This window comes from Eptatretus burgeri, chromosome 13, assembly GCF_056783735.1.
Source record: "Eptatretus burgeri isolate ZD-2024b chromosome 13, Ebu_testis_v1, whole genome shotgun sequence".
NCBI lineage: Eukaryota > Metazoa > Chordata > Myxini > Myxiniformes > Myxinidae > Eptatretus > Eptatretus burgeri.
In genome coordinates, this window is record NC_140973.1 from 78,990,625 (window position 1) to 79,010,296 (window position 19,672).

The 19,672-nt window shown below is 43.8% G+C and overlaps 1 protein-coding gene across 2 annotated transcripts in view; it reads left to right on the top strand.

The window, feature by feature from the left end:
* The first annotated feature begins 358 nt into the window (after positions 1-358).
* The window catches only part of LOC147014878 (homeobox protein Hox-C4-like), a 21,389-nt gene continuing 2,075 nt past the window's right edge, over positions 359-19,672 (top strand). Inside the window, exons 1-3 of one of the 2 annotated variants that reach the window (XR_015050931.1) lie at positions 359-695; positions 8,136-8,229; positions 12,952-13,026. Coding sequence is in view for 1 of the 2 variants with exons in the window: in XM_085853298.1 (XP_085709424.1) it covers positions 17,951-18,374 (424 nt within the window). In the remaining variant the exon portion in view is untranslated. Of the gene's footprint in view, positions 696-8,135; positions 8,230-12,951; positions 13,027-17,443; positions 18,375-19,672 lie in introns of those variants that run through there. The other variant, XM_085853298.1, reaches the window with a different exon arrangement.

The window sequence follows — 19,672 nt, forward strand, 5'->3', positions numbered from 1 at the left end:
AAAGTTTCGAAAAGTTCACGTTACTATTTAGATTATTCCATTTAATATATTGTAATTTCGTAAATACATTATTTATTTCGTAAATACACGATATTTCGTAAATACCTAAATACACTATGATGGGTCTCGCTATTGGCTTAATCAAGGCACGTGACGAAATATCGGAAGTTGTTGTTGTTGTTGTTGTTGTTTTTTGTTTTGTTTTTTTGCCGACAAAACCTTTAGGACGCTGTTCTTGGACACATTTGTCCTTGTTAACCAATCTCATGCCTCCTCCCCTGAGGGGGAAAAAAAAAATACAAAAAAAACAAAAAACACTTCATTAAAAAACAAGATAAAAAACATGTTGCATTTTCTTGTTTTTGATCTTGTGTTGATGAATTGTTGTGTTGATGTGGCGCAGAGCACGATGGGCTCCACCTGTGTCGAATTTCCTTGTGTTTCTTTGTGCATACGTAATATGTGGACAGCCCCAAACATGCCGTCCATCATCACGTGTGGGTGACACTGTTAGAGTGTGAAGTGTGATTCGTGGTGATGTCATGACATTGACAATGTTGCTGACGTACCGAGTTCGGCCAATAGATGGAGCCCTTGCACCACGTATGACTGCCTTGAGCTTCTCAGGACTCTTGATACACGACTCGTGATGTGGAGCCTCTCAGGAGCTTCAACACACAACCAACGACCTAAAGGTGAGCACCTACCTGGCTGCATACCTGAATGAGTTATTTATTTATTCGTATGCAGCCTGTGGCTGTCTGACTGGATCATTTTCTGGGGGGTGCAGCTGTGTCGTTGATGCAGTGCCCCTGTTTCCAGTAAGTTGGTACTCATTTTGCATACCTCAGAAGGATAACAGGTTGAGTCAACTCACCTTGTGTTAATTCAACGGTTCGACTGGTGACTTGAACTCAAGACCCGAAGATCTTAAGCTGGCCTCCTCAACCGTTGAACACCACCAGCGTTCGGACCACGACGATGCTCAAGCGGTCTCTTGGCAAGTGCTGTGTGATTGGTTTTGTCGTTCCCTTCCCAAACATTGAGTCAGGGCAGGAATCTGTGATTTGCAATTTGTTCAGGGTGCCGGAGATAACTCGGATACTTTTTGCGAAGAGTAAAACGAGTTGCGATATTTCATGTCCAGAAACAAATGGCAGCAGATGGCCCATTAAGAGTAGACAGCACACACACTGATGTCATTTTGCATGTAAAACACCACGATGACGGTTTTGAGCTGGACCGCAAAAAGGGTGGACAATATGGATACATCAGCAAAATTTTGGGAGAGGTGCAGGGTAGTTTAACGGGTGTGGAAAAGATCATGGTTTTGGGTGGGGGGTGACTTGAGATGGTGATAGTGGAGCAGGTAACAGCAATTTTTGAGAGGAATCGTGCAAATGATGATACAAGCATCAAATTTGGCACATTTGTTCTCCAGGGGGTGCTCATCAAATCTGCCTGATTGGCCATTTGAAAATCCAAATTTTTCAAAATTTGGATTTTCAAATGGCCAATTGGGCAGATTTGATCAGAAAGCCCTGCAGAACAAATGCGCCAAATTTGATGCTTGTATCATAATTTGCACGATTTTTCTACTATCTACTACACTAAGGGGAGCCAGCCCAGAGGGGAGAGCAGTTCTCCATCAAGTTGTGGATGAATGCATTGTAGGTGGATAGGAGCTCAGGTGTGCCAAGGAAGGACTTTGTACGACCGAGGATGCCCAGTCAGAGTCTGGCAACGGAGTCTTAAGAAACCAATTTTTCGCAAATCTCCAGCAACCTGCTTAGGGAAAGGAATCAATCCATGGATGCATTTTTGGCTCTCTGACCATCATCAGCATAGAGTTGCACGCGCACACGTTGACGTTGGTAGTGGCAGGGGCTGGCATCGTTTCACACATTCAAAACGTCTGCATCACTTTCTTCCCGAAGACGACAGGACTTCTCGTGCTTCTGCTCCACGAACGCACGGAGAACAGCTCTGCACTTCGCGTTCAAATCGGAGCTTCCACCTCAAGCTACAGTGAGAAAGACCTCGAGAAGTGTTTCGGTTGTTTGTTCACTTTGGTGCGATGAGTAGTTATAAGGCAACGATCTAGGGGTTCCAAGTTCATGGTAAAAGGTTCCCGTCGGGGGCCGGGGGAGGATTCAGTGGGGGTGAGACCTACGTTGGTCCATTAGTAGGTGTTTTGTGTTTCTGCATCGTTTTCATTGTGCACTCTGTGTTATCGGTTGTAACAGTTGTACTGATAGGAGGGAAGGTTTTTATTATTATTATTATTATTATTATTATTATTTATTTATTTATTTATTTAATTAGTATTATTTTTTCAGACGTCACTTTCAGCAACGATGATGAAGGAAGAGTTTTTCTGAAGGATGGTGTTTTTCCAATCTTTGTTGCATAATCTCTGCAGATCGCTCACAATATAAGTCTGGTGTTGGCTTAATGGTTAAGGTGGCTGGCTTAAGATCTTAGGGTCTTGAATTTGAGCCACACGGTTTCAGTGGCTGGCTTAAGACCTTAGGGTCTTGAGTTTTAGCCCCTGTTGACTGTTGAATTGACACCATGTGGGGTTGACTCAGCCTGACATCCTTCCGAGGTGGGCGAAATGAGTACTAGTGTACTGGTAACAGGGGGCACTGCATCAGTGGCACAGCCACGCCCCCAGAAAATGATGCAACCAGCAACCACACACTGCACACTATAGTTCGCTCAGGATATGCATCTGAATGTGGGGTAAAGGCAGTGAATGGGGTAGGAAGGACAGGCCGGGTGGGACTCGACACGATATGATTTCCCCACACAATTTTGCTCATAGTTTCTGAGAATTTTACGACGAAGAGAAGATTAGCCTGAATGTGTTCCCATCGGAACCCTTCCCTGGCTCACAAACCCAGGTTCAAATTCCATATGCTCGATTTGTTTGTCCATTGTATTGTCGTTTACTCGATCCTGTTTAGGTCTCCCAAGGAGACATGCTGTATACCAGATCGTGGTGGTGACAATGTCGATTATTGTCCCCAGCCACTCCAACAAGGTCTGTGATGGGCCGTCCGACCTTCCGATCATCCGTCCATGTATGTTTGTGGACGCGATATTTCAAAATTCACGGCTGTGATTGGCTGAATTGTGTTTCCATGGCAACCATCTCAACAACTTGGCTCGTGCACGCAATATTTGAAAAAATGTTCAACATTTAGCTTTCATATTACACAGATCTATTCCTCATACCACCCACAAGGCGGGGGACCGAACTGAGTATCAGCTCCTTGGTGTGTCTGTCGTACTTGAGGACCAGGTTTAATTTTTTTCTCTCTCGTTTTTGTTTCAAAATGTCTGCACAACAAATTCAACATCCCCATTGAAAACTTTGTTAATGTCAATCCGAAACATATCAATGATGTTACATGTATTCATCACTGCTCCAGAACAAATTCCTGAAATCATTCTGTTTTTAAATCAAATTCCCACCCTTGTGGGATACTCTCCCTGCCGATGTGGATGACAGTTTGAACTTCGATCTAAACTCCTTTATTAAAAACCTTAAAAGGCAATTGGTTGGTTCCAGATGGGAATGATCCCTTGCCATAACTCACTCTCGGGATCAATTTATGTTTCGTTGGAATTTCAAGTTTTCTCCTTTTCTTAAAACACCTGCACTCGTGTAGTTTTAACATTGTATTTATTTCATATTCAACGTGTAATTTTGTGATACTTATTACCTCCACCACCGAAGGTGAAGGAGGTTATGTTTTCACCCCTCTGTCTGTCTGTCCGTTTGTTTATCTGTTTGTTTGTGTGCAGGATATCTCAAAAAGTTATGCACGGATCCGGATGAAATTTGGTGGACGGGTTGGGTGTGTGACAAGGAAAAACTGATTAGATTTTAGTGAAGATCTGGATCCGGATCTGATAATTATTTAAGTGATTCTTCACCATTGAGAGATGGGGCTAAAAACGATGTATAGCATGACATCTAAAAAGAGTTGTGCACGGATTCGGATGAAACTTGGTGGACACGTTGGGTGTATGACAAGGACGAATTGATTCAATTTTGGTGAAGATTCGAATCCGGATCTGGATCCGATAATTACCTCCACCACCAAAGGTGAAGGAGGTTATGTTTTCACCCCTCTCTCTCTCTCTCTCTGTTTGTTTGTTACTTGCAAAATCGAAGATTTTTCAAGTACTGTATATTGGTTAGTCGATTTTGTTTTTCTGTCTATAGCCTGGTGTGTTGGCGCAGTGGTTAGGGCAGTGGCTTGGGATCCAAAAGGTCCTGAGTTCAAGCCCCGTTGGGCCACTGAATTAATACACCAGGGGGTTGACTCAGCCTGTCATCCTTCCGAGGTCGGCGAAATGAGTACCAGTATACTGGGCCGGTGTATACCCCGGTTAAATGGGTGTACCATATCCCTGTGTGTCGTAAGAGGCGACCAGGGTTGCGTCAGGAAGGGCATCCGGCGTAAAACATGTGCCAAATCACTATGCGGATCGGATGATCCGCTGTGGCGACCCCTAACGGGAGCAGCCGAAAGGAGAAGAAGAGAAGATTTTGTTTTTCTGTCTGTTTATTTGTCTGTCAATCACCTGCAGGTCACAATTTTAAACCAATATTCACAAAACTTCGCCAGATGGTGGAGTTTGCCATGAGCAAGAAATCTATTGTTCTTAAGGTCAACATAGGCCCAAGGTCAACAAATCTGTCAAATTTCTAAAATCCTCAATATTCATCCGATTGATGAGAAATTTGAATAGGATTTTCATATTTCATTTCATATCAGTTCGTAAATTCAACCACCAATTATTTATGAGGTCACAATTGGCCAAAAGGTCAACAACTTACGTGAGATTTCTAAAATCCGAAATTTTCATCCGATTGACTTGAAATTGGAAGAGGATTTATATTTCACGTCACTGAATTCAACCAGCTATTTTTGAGGTCCACATATAAGGTGGTATTTCTGAAATCCTCTGAAATTTGAAGAGGAGTTGCATATTTTGTCATTGAATTCAACCACCAATTATTTTCAAGGTCAAATTTGTTTTATGGGGTTTGCAAGTATTGTGCTCTGCACGACGTCTTCTTGTTTTTCTTTGTTTGTCTGTTTGTTTGTGTGCAGGATATCTCAAAAAGTTGTGGACGGATTCTGATGAAACTTGGACAGGTTAGGTGTGTGACAAGGATGAATTGACTCGATTTTGGTGAAGATCCAAATTCGGATCTGGATACGAGAATTATTCAATTTTTAAAGTGATTCTTCACCATTAAGAGATAGGGACAAAAACGATATCGTACTGTACAGCATGATATTTCAAAAATGTATTGGGCCCGATATGTTCTCGTGGATCAGGCATTACGTGGCGGAGGTACCGAGTGCCGAGTGCCCTTGTAGTGCCCGAACTCTACCGAGTGCCCTTGTAGTTTATTTGTTTTGTTGCAGTGGGGAGGGAGGGCCCCACAACTACTCGATTGCTGTTGAAACGGATGTTGGTTCTTTGTATGTATTATTTTTTTTAATCATAATTTAATTATTGCGCACTCTCGTTTTCACACGGATCATCTCTCCTTGTATTATTGGGTGGGTGGGGGAGGGAGGTTTATTTTCTTGTATTTTTTTTCTAACGTCAGGAGAGCTACTCAACAGTGATTTAGTTCACTTTGTAGCAATATTGCAGGAGTGTAAATATAATTTATATGTCCTCATTTACTATATTTACCTCCACCACAGAAGGTGGACCGAGATTATGTTTTCACCCCTGTCTGTCTGTTTACATGATATTTCAAAAAGATTTGGACGAAATTTGGTGGACATGTTGGCTGTGTAACAAGGCCGAATTGATTCGATGTTGGTGAAGATCCGGAGTGGGATCCGGCCTATCAGTGGGATGTAAATCATCAACTGTTCAGGCTGGCAGATGTATATGCGCTATACTACCATTGTAGTTCTGTTTGCTTTTATTGCTGTACCTGCGAAATAATAGATGAAATAGAAATGTAAAAGTACATCGATGTGTCACTTAAGTTCATTTGCTTGAATCTATGCTTCCTCCTGAACAAACTCACGTTTAATTTGATAAACTCACAGCGCTGACCAGGTAACGTGTCTTGCAGAACCCATTCCGCTTTGCTTGTTTGTGGGTATATTCATTGTTCCACGGTATCTTTACCACCAACAAGGTAGTACACACAGGTATGTACTTTAAGGAACAGTGTTTTCCTGTTTATTGATGGAGGAAGACTCATCACACGAAACAAAATAATCATATCCAAAACAAATATCACGTCGAAAATAAGCATCACGCCCAAAACAATCATCATACCCTAAAAAAAAAACCATCATGACATTAATATAATCACATCCAGATGTGATGGATCTTTCATCGAGGCTTTTCTGAGTACAAACAAGAGAGGGCGACAAAAGACCAGTTTTAACCTGGAAAGGAAGAAGAAGAAGATCAATAACTCCTTTCGAATCTTCAGACACCCAGGCAGTTTATCCTTGGCGAAGGGGCACGATCCTGGACAGGTCACCACTCCGACGAGGACACTCGAATGGCTCATTCTTCCCAGTAAACTGGTCCTCATGTTGCCTATCTCAGAGAGATATCAGGCTGAGTCAACCGAACTGGTGGTATCTTAACGGTACGACGGGCTCAAAATCCGGACCTGAAGATCTTGAAGCTCTGAAACCAACCACCTTAACCGTTCAGCCAACATCAGGATTCCTGGAAAAGATCTGGTGTGGAAAGGGCAAAAGAAAATGGGAGGAGGAATAAGAAGAGTCTGTACTTTCTTGGGGCTCAGATAATGGATCAAGAGTGTTGAGAAGACGTGTTTAAGTGTACACAGGATGGTGAGTCAAGTAATTATATAAATAGAAAAAAAAACTTACTTGCACTGTGCGTTCCTGAAATCCCACATTTTGCACTGAATTTCATGACGATGTGTATGCATGGTACAAATGCCGTTGAAATCCAGAATGAAGCATGTAGAACCAAATGGGGGAAGGTGTGAGAGTGGGGCTGGACAATAAGGATGGGGGCAAGAGGAGGAGGAGGAGGAAATGTGTGAGGGAGGGGTGGATAGTAGAGAGGAGGTAAGGAGTGGGTCTTGGAGGAGTCAGTGTGTGAGAGGAATGGATAGTGGGGAGGAAGCAAGGCATGGGGATGGGGATGGTTCGTGGGGAGGAGGAAAAGTGTGAGGAAAGGGATTTTAGTAAAGAGGCAAGGTGTGAGGGACTGAAGGAGCATGGGTAGTGGGAAAGATAATAAGTGGGTAGTGGGGAGGTGGCAAGGCACGAGGGAGGGATGGATAAAGGAGGGGTGCGTAGTTGGGGGGGATGCAAGGTGTGAGAGAGGGGTGGGTAGTGCAGAGTGGAGTCCCAATATACTAGGAATAGCGACAAGATGTTGCTCAAAAAATTGTGGTCACGTGGGTCATGGACATCATTTTAGTTCCATCGATGGCTCAATGAATGAGCACAAGATAGCTTCGTCATTCTTTTTAGCTGTGACATGTTGCAGGCCGACAAGAGTTATGTTGCTGCTGCTGCTGTTGTTGCTATTGTTGTTGTTGTTGGGGTCGATTTTTGAAATGTGCACCCATTGGTCAGACAGCTGCCAGACCACACCCACATTGGTCGCTCGACTCCACCCAGCATGATACCCAAACAAAATTATATGGCTGCCATCTTCGTTTTCTGGTGGTCCTAACACATTCTTAGGCCTGTAGGCCTCTGCTGATTATACACTGTCTGGGTTTGTTGCATCAGATTTCCATGGGCTTTGTTTGGGTCTAGTGTTGATCACGATGAGGTACCACCAAAAATCTAATCGTATGACGAGTAAGAGTAAGGTTTAATTAAGCCTGTCAGAATGCATGGTAATCAAACGTTACATTCCGCAAGGTAAATTACAAAAAAAATAGCATTACATAGTTTTTGAATGGCCCCATGTTGGGGTTAAACAATCCGTTGAACGTGTGGCGGAGGCTGACATGGATGACAGGTGTCGAGTTGATGTTTTCATCGCGCTTTAAATGTGTGTTTCCCAATTGGCCTGTTACCGGACTTTGTCGCAGGTTGTGAACACAGTACAGTGCGCTCATCCTTGTTAAATTACAGGATGCTGCGCAATTGGATGCACCAATCGATCAGAGAAGGGTTTCCAAATGTACAGATGGGATGGAAACCGACTTCGGGGTCATTTCTGTGCCAGGTAAGTTGTTGTCCCGTGTGTGTACATTCATGGGTGGTGCTGTAATCACGTTGTCGTTGGTAGTTTGGTATAACTCATAAACAGACATAAATCATCATCAAAACATGTATCGATCATTTATGACAAATCAACAACATCCTGGCAAAATTGATAAAATAATATACACATCACTTGTGTGTCTGTAATGTAACTGTTTATTTATTTATTAATTCAAATTAGTGTAAGTGTTGTCGTTAACATTGGTTAACAACAAGTCATGGTCCATGAAATGGTTAATTCCAAAATAATTCAGGATCCATTTGCCATCGGCGTCACTTTGTGGTGAAACAGTTTATTGGATTGAAAAAAGTGGAGGAATCAGAGTGGGAGAAACATGGAGAAGAGAGTAATGGAGTGAATAAACGAGCTGTGGGTAAAGGGAAACAAACCATGGAAGACGAAATATTTCATGGGAATCCAAAAGAATGGATTACATGCTGATACATGTTTCCAGCACATGTGAAGGATTACATGCTCATGCATGCTTCCAGCATATGTGGAGGTTTACATAAACATGAACATGTTTCCAGCACATATGAAGGATTATATGAACATGGTTCCAGCACATGTGAAGGAATACATCAACATCCATGTTTCCAGTGGTACAGCACTTATGTTAAAATAAATGAAGATTGAGAAAAAAAACCCCCTAACTCTTCACTTATGGCTCATATCCATTTTAATGTCGCCCTCTTTTATTCCTTCTTCATTATTTCTAAATTTCTTCTTTGCTGTTCAGTCGATTGCAAAGAAAAACGTTACCGATCCATATATTCTTAACGGGCTGGAAGGATGGCCTACAAGTACAGAAACCACTATCTAAGCTGTTTGTCGAGGTTTGAATCCTGACCCATCTAAAAACTGTCATCCCTGTGTTTCACAAGCAGGATGATTCATCAGTGTGTGTGCCATCCCCCAAATGGACGTTAAGCCGGGTGTCCCATGTGCTATCATTACTTGATGGATGTCACTTATCTCACTGTCATACACAAGGAAATTAGATGCAGGCGGAGGCCTTTTAGCCCATCATGCCTACACCACACCAATTTACCAACACCAGATCAAAACAAGAAAAATGCAAAATGTTTTTTATTTTTTGTGTGTGGGTTTTTTTTTTTTAAGTTTTTGTAGTTTTTTTTTTCTCAGGGAGGGGATGTGGGTGAAGACAGTCTTGGGTAAAAATTACACATCAACCACATGACACCCCTTGATGAGACCCCCACCAACAGCACTCCTCACACCTGCATACAATCAGCCACCAATGCTCAAGCTACCTAAAAGTCCTGCCAACATCCCTATACCCCTCTATCTCCAATATTTCCAGGTACATATCCAATTACAATTTAAACTTATCTTCTGCTTCTGCTGCCACTACCTTTCCAATTAGACCATTCCATGCATTAACTACTCTCTGAGTAAAAGTCCCCTGCCTTGCTACCGTCTTAACTCTCCTCTTATTTACTCTCAGGCTATGTGTCCCCTGGTCCTATCACTGTCTACTCTGTTGAATAATTAATCTTCACTTATTTTTTCTTTACCTTTCATTACCTTAAACATCTCCATCATATCTCCTCGTAACCACCTCCTTTCTAGTGAATAAAGCCCTGTCTCCTTCAGCCACTCCTCATAGCTGAGTCTAGCTCGGTCCGGAATCAATCTAGTAGCCCTGCGCTGAACCCTCTCTCGAGCATCTATGTCCTTACTGAGTTGTGGTGACCAGAAATGCACACAATATTCTTGATGTGGCCTTCACTAAATTCCTATTCAATGTTAACACCACCTCTTTTAATTTATAAATGATCCCCCTCCGAATACAACCTAAAACCCTGTTTGCTTTACCTTTTTGCTGCCTGGCACTGTGCTGCCTGCTTACCTCCCATATCTAATACCACCCCCAGATCCTTCTCCTCTGTGACACGTTCCAAAATTACCACTTATATCCTGTAATCTTTATTTTCATCGTTCTTCCCCATCCCAAACACCTTACACTTGCTCAGGTTATACTCCATCTGCCAATCTTTTGCCCAATCTATGCAAGTATCAATACTTTCCTGAATCTGATCACCACCCCCTCTGCTATCCACCTTACCTCCAAGTCCTTTGCCAAAATTAGGCGAGTTATCACCGGCATCCTGAGCAAATTACAAATTCCTGTCCTGACTAACTGCTGGAAAGGCAATGGGAAATCACTCAATGTCACCCTTGCCAAGCAGCCAAGAACCTCCCTACAGAAAAAAGACAAATCAATCAATCAATCAATTAATCTTCTCAAGCTCTTTTAAAAATTTTTATTCACACTTGTTATCTTTTCAAACTCTCTACTCTCTTGATGGTGTGTGCATCTGGTGTGGATGGTGTGCCACCATTTCTCTCTTTCACTTTCCTTCTTCCACTTCTTCCCAATTACTCCATTCCGTCACTTCTTGTGTGTTTTTTAGAATCACTCTGTACACCTCAAATTAGGCACTCATCAGTGTGAACCTCTACTCACACATTACACTTTATTTTACCTTCAGTATCCCTTTTGGGTGCAGAGAGAGATGGATTAGAAAGCGGACACATTACGCTTCACACACAATGGGCACAGGTTCATTGCACCGGACTCAAAAACAAAAATGGCGTAAAATTTCAAGTTGTTGCTACTCCAATTATATAGGGACTCCAATGCAGAGGAGTCAATGTGTGAGGGTGTAATGTACTTGATAGACAGGGACGAAGGCTCTGAAGTGGGACCAACAGGTTTAATTTGGACATGGGCACAACACAGCACAGCACAGCATCGGAACATGGGCGGGTCACATGACTCTGCTTAACCACACTCCAGTGCACCCATGTATGCATGCAATATCATTAACTACTGATACAGCTTGGGTAGTGAGTAGCAGGACAGCTGTGAGGGAGGTGTGTGTAGTGGGGTGGAGACAAGGTGCAAGGGAGGGATGGGCAAGGGAGAATCAAGTAGTTGGGGGAATGTAACATGTGAGAGAGGGGAGGGTAGTGCAGAGGAGTCAAGGTGTGAGGGAGGGGTGGGTCGTGGGGAGCAGGAAAGTTGAGAGAGCAGTGGCTAGTAGGGAGGAGGCAACATGTGAGGGAGGGGTCGGTAGTGGGGAGCAGAAAGGTGTGAATGAGGGATGGATAGTGTGGTGGGGTCATTGTGTGATGGGAGGGGGTGCAAGCTGTGAGAGAGTGGTGGGTAGTGCAGAGGAGTCAAGGTGCAAGGGAGGGTGGGTAGTGGGGAGCAGGAAAGCTGTGAGAGAGTGGTGAGTAGTGAGGACTAAGCAAGGTGTAAGGGAGGAGTGGATAGTGGAGTCTGTTACACATTTTGGACTCTCCGCACATCTCAACCCTCGATCGATAAAACCACCTGGCCTGGCCATTCGTGATAGCGCACTCGCTATTCTTCCATAGCACTGATGTGCATTCCAGTACGAGGGGAGGGATGGGGGGGCGGTGGTGGGTAGGGAGTGAGCAGTCTGCATGAAGTGGGTCATCAGGCTGTCACGTGATTGATGACATCGTCATTGCAACAAACCCAGATTGAGGCCCAACCCCTCCCCACCTCCTTATATCCTTTACCAAATCAAGGCAATCATGTGACATTTTGAATTTTTCATGTCCATGAAGGACAAGAGTCTTTAAGTATATGTATATTACTTTGTAAAACCGCAGTGTTTGCTTTGGGTGTTTATTTCCTTAACATGCCATTAATATTTTAAGTTATAAATCGAAACGTCCTTGCATGTCTATCCTGCAAGCGATGTACAGAATTTAAATCTTTTGACTAACCCTTTCCCTTTTACTCTTATTATAGTTCATGTATAATTATTATCTTTTAAAGGAATATTACTTTATCAGTCGCTCGTAAAAAGTTGCATTTGAAATAAACTTCGCTTTATCCCACTTCAAAGCCACGTCATTTATTCGGGTACTTTTGCTAGTTACCAACAAATCGTTAGTTTAACGTTTCACAAAGGTACCGTATTTTGCTATGACGTCACAATACTTGGGGATGTTCGGGCTTCACGAATCTTTCAGATCGATTGGAGTCACACAATTTAGGTCAAATGGGAAATCGAACTTTGTGGAAACATTTATCATCACCAACCTATGCCATCTACATGATTGCAACATCGAGGAAACTCTCATTTGAACTTATTTGGATGAAAATGTCTGAAACGTTCACAATGAAATGTGCATGGACGGACGCACGCGCACACACACACACACACACACACACACACACACACACACACACACACACACACACACACACACACACACACACACACACACACACACACACCCTCGGGTCGTGCTCACAGACTAACGCCATTTGCTCAAAGGTAGACAAATCGCCTTTGAACCGTCTGGTTTTGATTCGCTTCATGACGTAATCGGATCTGCCAACAAAATGTCATCCTGGTTTGTTGTATGAAGAGTGTTCCTTATGAAATTGCCGTGTTTTTGGAGGGTCATTACATCAGCAGTCTCCCCTGTGACGATTTACAAGCTGATGTTAAATATCACATGTTGCTTTTGGAAAACAGTAGGCCACTGTGTGTTCCCACTTGACTACTTTCTAAATTCCTCTGCTAATCCTATCCTGGGGCACACACATCTCATTTAACAGTATTTCATTGAAGTACAAAAACGATTCCATTAATTTGCTCTCACCTGTCCCAGACCAAGGCAACGGTCGTGGGTCCTGAAACCGAAGCGGATTTCATGACGTCAGGGGAAACCAACTGTGCCATCCCGGTATGACTATCACGACTGTCGAGCCATTCGTAATTGATCTTATCAGGATATTGCTTCACACATTTGATCTGCACCACAAATGCTCCCCAAAGGGGAGAAAAGTAGTGGCTGTAAATTCCTGATCCAAAATGCATATCCATGTGGGAATGAATTCCAGATCAGAATGCTCATCATGGGAAGTAATTCCCAATCCAACCATTTATTTATCGGAATGAATACCCAGTCCGAATGTTTCTCATGGGAATTAATTTCAAATCAGATTGATTCTTATTTATCTAAAATTCCAGCAATGTGTGTGTATGTGTCTGTGACCGCTGTTTCTCAACAACCACTGGTCCGATCTAATTGAAACTTGCCAGATATATTGCTGGGGACCTGAGGATGTGCCTTTTCAAGGTTTGATATTAATCGGATGAGTGCTTCGCAAGTTATGGCCATTTATTTACGAACCAATGACAGGAACCGTTGCTGCGGCCATTTTTTATCAACCAATGAAAGGAAGCGTTGCTGCGGCTATTCTTTATCAACCAATGACAGGAAGCGTTGCTGCATAGGCGTGGTCGATGGGGAAGAGAAACTCAGCCGTGTTCGCCATTACGGGTTTTTTTCTCTTCTCTTCTCTTCTCTTCTCTTTGTGTTTTTCTTTGCGAAAAGGCAAAATACGTTGGCGCTAATTGAATAATTGGCCATTAAAACTAATAATTTATCAAAACGTTGGCGGATCCAGCAGCCTCCGCATTCATGCCCTGGACGAGGAAACAAAGAAGAAGCGCCATTTCCTTAGCAATGTTGTTTATGAAGAGGTGCTCATGAGATAAAGGTGTGTACATGGAGACGATTTTTATTATTATTTATTTATTGAAGAAAAATTGTTCCGAAAATAATTTATCAAAAAAGTGCATAACTTATTTTTGTTTCCAATTGTCAAAACGGTGTGGCTTTTGGACGTGTTAAGGAATTCAGCTCTACTCAACATGCTTGCCAACGAAATGCATCTCATTTTGGTGGTAAAAACGATTCACAATGACAGGTTTCCTTACTCATTGTTCTGCAGTCTGCATTCAATCCCTTCATTTGTCATCTCATTGACTTCATTTCATCTATCTATAATTCCAGCAGTGTGTGTCGTGTCTGTGTGTGTCTGTGACCTTTGTTTCTTGACAACCACTGGTCCGATCGAATTGAAACTTGCCAGCTATATTGCTGGGGACCTGAGGATGTGCCTTTTCAACATTTGATATTAATCGGACAAGTGATTCCCAAGTTATGGCCATTTATTTACCAACCAATGACAGGACACGTACTGCGTAGGTGTGGCCGATGCGCCATTTAGTTACCAATCACAGGACACGTTGCTGCGTAGGCGTGGCTGCGTAGGATAGTGCATGGCTGGCCGACGATGACATGTGCCGTGCCGGTTACGATGGGGATCTATCGGTGCCTTAGTTACCATGGTGTCGGAGTGCCAATGGTAAATGGCAGCGAATGTCATGGCAAGCAAAGACATGGAGGTAAACTTGATTTTAATTAACTCTGTGTGTGTAAATATCACAGCAGTTGTTACTTCAATGCAAGCGATAATTCGTGGAATGATGTGAACATTCCGTACAGGCACGCACTACTTCTGGATAGTGATGACTTACTGTATTTCAATAATTTCTCAATTTCTTATGCGCATTTATAGATAAACACAATGCCCCAATCCAGTCGTCATTTATGAGAGCGAAGGAACAGCCTGTGTGGTTGTTTGAAAGTTTTTTTTTTCTGCACATACGGCCACGCACGTATGGGCATGCGAGAGCGAAGGAACGGCCTGTGTGTTTGTTTCTGGCACGCGGTTAGAAAGTTAAAAAAAAATTTGTATGTATGGCCACGCACGTATGGGCACGCACCGTACAGCCATGCATGCACGGTCACGCGAGAGCGAAGGAACGGCCTGTGTGGTTGTTTCTGGCAAGCGGTTTTAAAGTATATATATATATATATATATATATATATATATATATATATATATATATATATATATATATATATATATATATATATATATATATTTTGTACGTACGGCCATGCACGCACGGGCACGTGAAAGCGAAGGAACGGCCTGTGTGTTTGTTGTTCCTGGCATGCGGTTTGAGGTTTTTTTTTTGGGGGGGGGGTTGCACGTACGGCCACGCACGTACGGCCACGCACCTACGGGCATGCACTAGTCCATCTATAATTCCAGCAATGTGTGTATGTGTGCGTGTGTGTGTGTGTGTGTCTGTGACCGCTGTTTCTTGACAACCACTGGTCCGATCTCATTGAAAACTTGCCAGCTATATTGCTGGGGACCTGAGGATGTGCCTTTTCAAGGTTTGATATTAATCGGACAAGCGCTTCCCAAGTTATGGCCATTTATTTACCAACCAATGACATGACACCTTGCTGTGGCCATTTATTTACCAACCAATGACATGACACATTGCTGCGTTGGCGTGGCTGCGTAGGCCGGTGCGCGGTCGGCTGACGATGACGTCACGGGCCGTGCCGGTTACATGGCAGCGAATGTCATGGCAAGCAAAGACGGAGGTAAACTTAATTTTAATCATTCCAGCAATGTGTGTGTGTGTGTGTGTGTGTGTGTGTGTGCGTGTGTGTGAGACCGCTGTTTCTCGACAATCACTGGTCCGATCTAATTGAAACTTGCCAGCTATACTGCTGGGGACCTGTGGATGTGTCTTTTCAAGGGTTGATATTAATCGGACAAGTGCTTCCCAAGTTATGGCCATTTATTTACCAACCAATGACATGACACATTGCTGCGGCCATTTCTTTACCAACCAATGACATGACACGTTGCTGCGTTGGCGTGGCTGCGTAGGCCGGTGCGCGGCCGGCCGATGATGACGTCACGGGCCGTGTCGGTTACATGGCAGCGAATGTCATGGCAAGCAAAGACAGGGAGGTAAACTTGATTTTAATTTGGATTTTAATTAACTCTGTGTGTGGAAGTGTGGTTGTCGCGAGAACGTGAGAGCGAAGGAACGGCCTGTGTGGTTGTTGTTTCTGGCACATGGTTTTAAAGTTTTTTTGTTTGTTTGTTTGCACGTACGGCCACGCATGTACGGGCACGCACCTGCAGGCATGCACTAGTAGGAATTAATTCCAGATCAGATTGCTTATCATGGGAATGAATTCCAGATCAGAATGCCTATTATGGGAATAAATTCCAGATCCGAATGCTTATCGATGGGAATGAATTCCAGATCAGAATGCTTATGATGAGAATTAATTCCAGATGAGAATGATTATCAAAGGAATAACTTCCAGATCTGCATGCTGATTGGAATGAATTCCAGATGAGAATGCTTATCGATCAGAATGAATTCCAGATAGAATGCTCATCATGGTAATTAATTCCCGATCCAACCATGCTTATTGATAGGAATGAATACCCAATCCGAATGCTTCTCATCGGCATAAATTCCAGATCAGAGTTCTTATCAATGGGAATGAAATCCAGATCAGAATGCTTGTGATGGGAATTAATTCCAGATCATAATGCTTATCATGGGAATGATATGCACATAAATTCCAGATCAGAGTTCTTATCAATGGGAATGAAATCCAGATCAGAATGCTTGTGATGGGAATTAATTCCAGATCAGAATGCTTATCATGGGAAGTAATTCCCAATTCAACAATGCTTATTGATAAGAATGAATACCCAGTTTGAATGCTTCTCATAGGAATGAATTCCAGATCAGATTGCTTATCATGGGAATGAATTCCAGATCCGAATACTTATCGATGGGAATGAATTCCAGATCAGAATGCTTATGGGAATGAATTCCAGATCAGAATGCTTATCAATAGGAATTAATTCCAGATGATATAGCTTTTCGATAGAAATGAATTTGAGATCCGATCATGTTAATTGATTGGAAGAATTTCAGATAAGAATGCTTATGATCAGAATGAATTCCCGATCCAACCATTCTTTTTGAAAGGAATGAATACCTGGTCCAAATGCTTATCATGGGAATAAATTCCAGATGAGAATGCTTATCGATTGGAAGGAATTCCCGATCCGATGGAGTTTATTGATTGGAATGAATTACTGGTCCGAATGTTGATCGATTGTGTGTATTGTTCATCATCTTTTCTTCAGCCTCGTCACCGTGTGCCCTGTGCACTCGATGTTGTCGTTACGAACACAAAAAGAACAACAAAGACTGGAAATCAGGCATCAGTTTGTCTCGGTGTGCTCTTCGTCCAACCGAGCTTTTGTATTACAAAGAAAGTGAAAAAGGATATTACAAACAGACACAAACGTCTATTTTGTTTGGAAATCCGTGCTTTAAAAAAAAATACTTGGTGAATGAAGCGGGTATTATGTAAGAAAAGGACACGGACAAATATCTCGATTATGCGCAATAATTGTATCAGAGGATATTTACTTACCTGGACCGAGTAACTTAATCACCGTGCACGGAACACCCCGGAGTTTACACGATTAAAGAGTAAACCCATGACGTGAGCATTCGTGTTCATTTCGGACACATCTTGTGGATAAAAAGCTGCTCAAAACATCTTATTTAAACGGGACTTGTGATGCCCCGTGGATGGCGCAGTACGAGACGCGGTGCCAAAATGGGAAAAGGTTGAACAACCGGAGCTCCTTTAGGCCGTCGGAACGGCCTCTTCGAACAGAAGGGTCTGTGCTCGGGACTTTTGAAAGTAAAAACACAAGTTGACCACAAATTTAACCCCATCCATCACACTGCCCCGCACTCGACAGCGCGTGCCGACGAGGATTGGCTGCGGACGTCACGTGACTTGCCGTCCTCGAGCGCACCTGACGCGCGGAGGAGGGTTTTATGGAACGGAAAAACGACAGGCCGAGAAAATATAGCGTTCTCTCTCGGCAGAATTAATCACCATGAGCTCCTATTTGATGGAATCGAATTTCGTTGACCCGAAGTTTCCTCCCTGTGAAGAGTATTCGCAGAATAGCTACATACCCAGCCAGGAGGCCGAGTACTATGGCAGAGCACGCGATCCGACGTACCCCCTGTCGAGCGCCGCGTTCCCCGGGCCCAGTTATCCGGAGCGCGCGTTCAGTTGTCCGAGCGTCTTGCGAGGACACGAGAGTCCGGACGCGGTGCATGCCCCGCCCGCACAGCCCCAGCATCCCGCTTCGACGCAGCGCAGGCAGATCCCCGTCCCCCAAGCCCTCCTCGCCGAAACGCGTTTGGCGCCTTTGGGGCGTAATTGCATCCCGCCGAGCGCGGACAGCCCCGAGTCCGCCGCTTGCAAACAGCCGCAAGTGTACCCCTGGATGAAAAAGATGCACATAAACACAGGTGAGTTCGAATCGGCCGTTTCCCACGATAATGTCACCCCCGCTTTTAGGCAGCGCGTCCCGCGCGGGCAGCCACGCGTCCAGCCTCGTAAATCGTGCGCGCGGCGCGGGATTTATACGCGACGCCGCCTCGTGCCAGCAATGCCCAAGCGCCGTGCCTCGGCCTGCCGTGGATTTATACGGCGGGGGCGATTTGCACGGCGCGCAGTCACGGCCACGCGACGGACAAGAGAAGTGTGCCTCCGACCTGGATTTATGACCTGCACGTTATCTGTGTGCGCAATCGGCACGGATCCGAGAATTGCTCGCCGGAGTGGCCGCACGTGCAGCGGGAGCCGGGCGGCTCGTTGTGCAACCTCGAGTTAAATGCGTCAAATTCGAGCAGGACGCGTTTAGAGTTACACGCGATTAATTAACCTTGGGAAACGCTCGTAAACGTGATGTGCCGTGTGATCGGTTTCACAATTCCGTTTGTTATGGGCTTTGTACATAAATAAACCAGACACCAGTTTGAAGGATTAAAATCAGGACGAATAATCACGTCCGATGATCGAACGTAAATGTACCGATTTATAAATACTCTATAAACTTTGCACAAATTTTATCCGACACAAACTTGCTTTTGCAACACGTACACACCTGATTGTTTGAATTAATTGTCTGTGGCTTCTCTGCCTGAAAGTGAATGGATAAATTGTGTGCATGCTGTATTCGAAAAAAGCACAACCAACCAACAACAGGAACGAAACTCTACTCCGCAACAATTTGGCACGAAGAACGAAACTCTACTCCGCAACAATTTGGCACGAAGAACGAAACTCTACTCCGCAACAATTTGGCATGAAGAACGAAACTCTAATCCGCAACAATTTGGCACGAAGAACGAAACTCGACTCCGCAACAATTTGGCACGAAGAACGAAACTCTACTCCGCAACAATTTGGCACGAAGAACGAAACTCTACTCCGCAACAATTTGGCATGAAGAACGAAACTCTAATCCGCAACAATTTGGCAGGAAGAACGAAACTCGACTCCGCAACAATTTGGCACGAAGAACGAAACTCTACTCCGCAACAATTTGGCACGAAGAAAGAGCAGCCTGAACCTTGGGCGATATTTCGTTTGTGCTCCACGTCGTGCAACATCGTGCTTAGAACACCAACAAACGTGCCGCCTGAGGCCGAGTGTGCTCTTTCGTAATTGTGGAATTTGGTGGAGTGGAGTTTCGTTTCATTCATTGGTTCGCTCTACCTTCTCCTTCACTATAATGGATAATTATCAAACCGTGTGTGTGTGT